A 5236-nucleotide genomic window follows, 5' to 3' on the forward strand; every position below is an offset into this window, starting at 1 on the left:
CGATACACGGCTCCCATATTCCCACCCTCGCCCTTAGATCTCCCTCTCTGTCTTTTGCAAGTCTCTTGATTTCATCCTTTGAACCTGTGATTGGAGGTTAAAGTGCACCAGGTTGCAATGGAAGGAGGAAGCTCTTAAACAATAAAGGCTTGAATATTTAGCTGTGATCAGGTCGCTGCCCTCTCCTTATCTTTTTAAATGCAAATCGTCTTTTAGGGGTAGTAGCTATATACCCAGCGCCTCTCCACGTCACCTGCCTTTGGTGTGTCTGGGCCATTACTAATAGAGCCTTGTAAACAATCGTTAATCATGTAAGTGCTGCCGGCCATTGGATTCGGACCGGGAGCCGGGAGCGCGGAGCGCAGCGCGGGGCCGCGGCCCCCTCCGCCTGCCCCCTCCCCGCCCCGGGCGGCCCGTCCCCAGGCGGCAGGCGGGCCGCTGCCACAGCCCCGAGCAGCATGCCGAGAGCCGCCGCCGGGGCCCCGCCAGCATGTACGTGAGCTACCTCCTGGAGAAGGACGGGCCCATGTACCCCGGCCCGGTGCGACACTCGGGGGGGCTCAACCTGGCGGCGCAGAACTTCGTGGGCGCCCCGCAGTACGCGGACTACGGCGGCTACCATGTGAACCTGGACAGCGCCCAGTCCCCCGGCCCGGCCTGGCCCGCGCCCTACGCCGCCCCGCTCCGCGACGACTGGGGCGCCTACGGCCAAGGGGCACCGCCGGCCGCCGGCGCCGTCCACGGCCTCAACGGCGGCTCCCCCGCCGCCGCCATGGCCTACAGCCCCGCCGACTACCACCACCACCACCACCACCCGCACGCCCACCACCACGCCGGCCCCGCGCCCCACTGCTCCGCCGGGGTCATGCAGCCCCTCAACGCCGCCGCCGCCGCCGCCCCCGAGCCGCTCTCCCCCGGCGGGCAGCGCCGCGGCCTCTGCGAGTGGATGAGGAAGCCGGCGCAGCCCCCGCTCAGCAGCCAGGGTAAGCGCGGCCGGGGGTGGGAGGCGGGCGGGCAGGGGGCTGCCCCGCCGACCGCTCCCCCCCCCCCCCCCCCGCCGGGTCACCGTGCGCCGGGCGAGGCGGCGGCGAGGGGGGAAAGCGCCCCTAAACAGACCCTCCGGAGGGCCGGGCCCCGCTAGAACGGGGGGCTGCCGGGCTCAGCCGACAGCGCGGCCGCGCTGCTGAGTCCGGGCCCGCCGCGGCGCCGGGCGGGCGGCGGCAGGAGCCGCTCCCCGCCGCCGAGCAGCCGCCGCCGGCCCCGGAGGGTGCCCCGGGCTGCGCTCCGGCGGAGCGGGGCGGAATGGCCCGGGATGCCGCGGAAACGCTCGCTCTTCCTCCCGCTGCTCCGCTTCCTCCGCTTATAGCCACTTAGAAGATTTTTATAAGCAATTATAGTCATATAAATCATCGGCCGGCGTCGCTCCGCATTCGTTTCTGAGTCACTGGGCGCCTACCCTTTATTAAGCTCTCCGTCAGACCGGGCCTCCCGAGCGGCGGCTGCGGCTGCCCGCCGACCCCTGCGGGCTGCGCCCCCGGCCGGGCCGGGAGGTGCGAGGGCGTGCCCCCCCGCTCCCCGGCGGCGGGAGGCCGGCCGCGGCTGCGGCGGGCAGCACGGGGCAGGCGGCGGCCGGCGCCGCGCTCCCTTGTGATGTTAATACCCCCCGGACCCTCTTTTTTATTCCCCCCCCCCCGCATCTGCCAGGGGAGAAGCGTGGGTCCCCGCTTTGATACACGCCTTGCACGACTGTTGGCTCCCCTTTTTCCTTTATTCTTTTATTTTTGAGGTTTGTTTTTGGGTTTTTTTTTTTTTTTTTCTATATTTATAGTGGCCGAAAAAAAGAAGGGTGGCGACTTTCGCAGTAAATAAGGACTTGTGGCGTTCCCCTCTCATCCCCTGCCTTGCGCGACGGACGGCGGGGCCGGCGGGGGCTCCCCGGGCGGCGTAGGGTGGGGGTCCCGGCCACGCCCGCGGCCGCCGCTCCCCGGGGGAAGCCCCGGTGGCCGCCGCTGGCACCGGCTACGCCCCGGGTGGCGATGGCGGCGGAGCTCTCCCAGACCCGTCGCGCTTCCCACAGCAGCCCGTGGTGTTCCCACAGTTTGGGCTTGTGCGGCGGTGGCCGGTCCCTTGTCTCCATTCAAATTCTGCCTTTGGAGCCAGTGTTTATGTTAATGTGCAGGGCTGGGGGGATGAAAGCGCCTGCCGCCATTTGTTCAGTAGTGGTAATTCAAACAGAATGTGGCTGTCATTAAGGCTTTGAGAAGGGTTTTTCTTTGATAAGATCTCCTTGTCCTGCATTGTTTGGGATTGTGTTCCCTATTCACTGGCTCTGGGGAGTTTTCTCTGATCAGGCTTGTATCTTTACAGGGTGCTTTTGTTGTGGTTTGCAGAGAGTTTACCTGAACAAAGTCAGCCTGCTAGCCATTAAGCACCTTGGGGGCAGAGGCTCCCCGCCTCGGCTCCCTGGGGAACGGGAGGGCCGGGGACACAACCAGTTAAACAAGAAACCCTCGGGAGAAAGGAGGTCAGCGGCTGCGGCGATGCACGCTCGCCGGCCGCTCGCTGGCTTTCGCCTTCGGATTTCGTTGGGTTTGGTTTTTCGGGTTTGGGTTTTTTGGTTTGGGATTTTATTTTTTTTTTTTTTTTTTTGAGCGCTTAAGTCGTACGTCGCGCTACCAGGGTCACCGAGCAGTCTCTTTAGTCGCCAACAGCCAGGAGAGAAGCGGGGGGAGCCGGGCCGGAGCCCGGCCGGGCCCCGAGGGACCCCCGACGGCCGCTCCCGGTTCTCCGCGCTCAGATGGGTGTTTCTCGTTTAGAAACGAAGCCGCCGTGCCCTGAACGAGGCTTTTCTTTCTTTTCCCTTTTCCCTGCTCCTTGTAAAAAGTTTGCTCTCGGTAGGGAAGGCAAAACAAAACCGAAAGCCAACAGCAAGCGCACAATAAAGGTGTCCCCAGCGCAATGCAGGGGCGTGCGGCGGGGCGGGGGGGGCGGGGGGGGGGGGCCGGGGTCGAGAGCCGGCGCTCGGCTTGCCCTGACGGCCGGCACGCCCGGGGTCCCTGCCCCGTGTCCCCAAGGAGCTGTGGAACTGCTCCTCTCCCCACTGTTCGCTGTGCTCAGTACAGCCGCGGGCAGGGAGAGGCGAGCGGGAAGGCGGGGAGGCCGGATCCTGCTCGCCCTGCACCCGCCGGGACCTGCTCCACCCAGGCCCTTTGGTTTCGGCTTTCCCACCCCCGGCTTTGTTCTCCGCAGTTAAAACCAGGACGAAAGACAAGTACCGCGTCGTGTACACCGACCACCAGCGCCTGGAGCTGGAGAAGGAGTTTCACTACAGCCGCTACATCACCATCAGGAGGAAAGCGGAGCTGGCCTCCAACCTGGGGCTGTCGGAGAGGCAGGTCTGTCCCACGAGCGACACTGCCCGCGCCCGCCACGTCTGGCCGGGATGCGCGGAGCCGGGATGCGCGGAGCCGGGATGCGCGGGGCCGGGATGCGCGGGGCTGGGATGCGCGGGGCTGGGATGCGCGGGGCCGGGATGCGCGGGGCCGGGATGACCGGGGCCGGGATGCGCGGGGCCGGGATGACCGGGGCCGGGATGCGCGGGGCAGGGATGCCCGGGGCCGGGATGCCCGGGGCCGGGATGCCCGGGGCCGGGATGCGCGGGGCAGGGATGCGCGGGGCAGGGATGCCCGGGGCCGGGATGCGCGGGGCCGGGATGCGCGGGGCCGGGATGCGCGGGGCCGGGATGCACAGGGCGGGGATGCACGGGGCCGGGATGCACGGGGCCGGGATGCACAGGGCAAGGGATGCGCGGGGCCGGGAGGCCCGGGGCAGGGATGCCCGGGGCAGCGATGCCCGGGGCCGGGATGCCCGGGGCCGGGATGCCCGGGGCAGCGATGCCCGGGGCCGGGATGCCCGGGGCCGGGATGCGCAGGGCCGGATGCGCAGGGCCGGGATGCGCGGTGCTGGAATGCGCGGGGCCGGGATGCGCTCTCAGTGGGGGCCCCCCGGGAGGGGGGACGTCCCCAGGGAACCATCCCCCTCACTCCCCTGTCCTCCCCCACCCCGGCAGGTGAAAATCTGGTTCCAGAACAGGCGGGCGAAGGAGAGGAAGATCAACAAGAAGAAGCTGCAGCAGGCGCAGCCCGGCGGCGCGGAGCCGCTCAGCCCCGGTGCCCCGCTGCAGGGTCCGGCGGCGGGGGCGGCCGCCACCGGGCTGGGCCCCGCCGTCCCCCAGTGACAGCGGCCGGGGGACCGCGGCGCAGGGACTGCTGGAGGGCGCGGCGGGGCCGGGCCGGGCCGGGCCGGGCCGGGCCGGGCTGGGGGGGCACGGCGGGAGCGGCCCCCCCCCGCCTATGCACTACACCGCCCCGGGGGGCCGGCCGTGTGTACAGATGTACAGTGTAAGTGTCTCGTCGTCTGGGGGAAGCGTGGCCATCGCTTTATTATTATTATTATTATTATGTTTGGGTGGGGTTTTTTTACCCTGGAGTTTGTTAGATAAAAGGGGGGGCACTGCCTGCCAGTCCACCCCCGGTGAATCTCAGGGATTGGTCCAAAAGACCTTAGAAATGTTGTTGGGCTAACGCTGAACTTTAACAGAGGGGAAAAAAAAAAAATTAAAGCACATTTTTTATTTTATTACATCTTACTTTATTTTTTTCTTGTAACCCTAAATATGCAAAATGTTCATCCTGCCCTAAGGGCCAGAGCAGACAAGATAAGGCACTGTTTAAATGTTCAGAAGTGAATTGCTTAATGTTAGACACTTGTAAAAGAGCCCATAAATCTGGTGCTGATAGTCATCCAGCCAGATTTATTAGCCGCAGTGCAGAGAAATTGGAAGAATGAAGTCTCTGCTGAAAAAGGTGTCCCGTCATGCTGGAGTGAGGAGACTTGCTTGCATGTGCAATGTCCTGTTGGTTAAATTATGAGCTGCTTCTCACCTCCCTACAATTTTTGGCTTGTTTGGAGTTTTCTTCCAGTTAGTTTTCCAAACTCTTCTTGGTTTTATCAACTTTATGTAAGCTTCATCGCAGCCCCACCAGGAGCAGAAGTCCTTGGAAGAGCCCTGTGCTGTACCAGAGCCCACCTTGCACAGGCTGTGGCCCATTTCCACATACTGGTTAAATGGTGGGGACCAGGACAGAGATGTCAAATGACTCACCAGCCTGGAGATGAAAAGAAGAAAAGTCCAGCTGATTTGGCCAAACCGCGCTAGCTGTTTGCCGTGTGTACT

General features: G+C 64.7%; 1 protein-coding gene across 1 annotated transcript; it reads left to right on the forward strand.

Annotated features, from left to right (window-relative positions):
- Positions 1–490: 490 nt before the first annotated feature.
- Positions 491–4237, forward strand: CDX2 (caudal type homeobox 2). Its single transcript, XM_075727647.1, has 3 exons — positions 491–983; positions 3250–3395; positions 4070–4237. Exons 1-3 carry the CDS (start codon positions 491–493, stop codon positions 4235–4237), a joined length of 807 nt encoding a protein of 268 aa, XP_075583762.1.
- Positions 4238–5236: the final 999 nt, after the last annotated feature.

Source organism: Pelecanus crispus, chromosome 1 (assembly GCF_030463565.1).
Source record: "Pelecanus crispus isolate bPelCri1 chromosome 1, bPelCri1.pri, whole genome shotgun sequence".
Taxonomy (NCBI): Eukaryota; Metazoa; Chordata; class Aves; order Pelecaniformes; family Pelecanidae; genus Pelecanus; species Pelecanus crispus.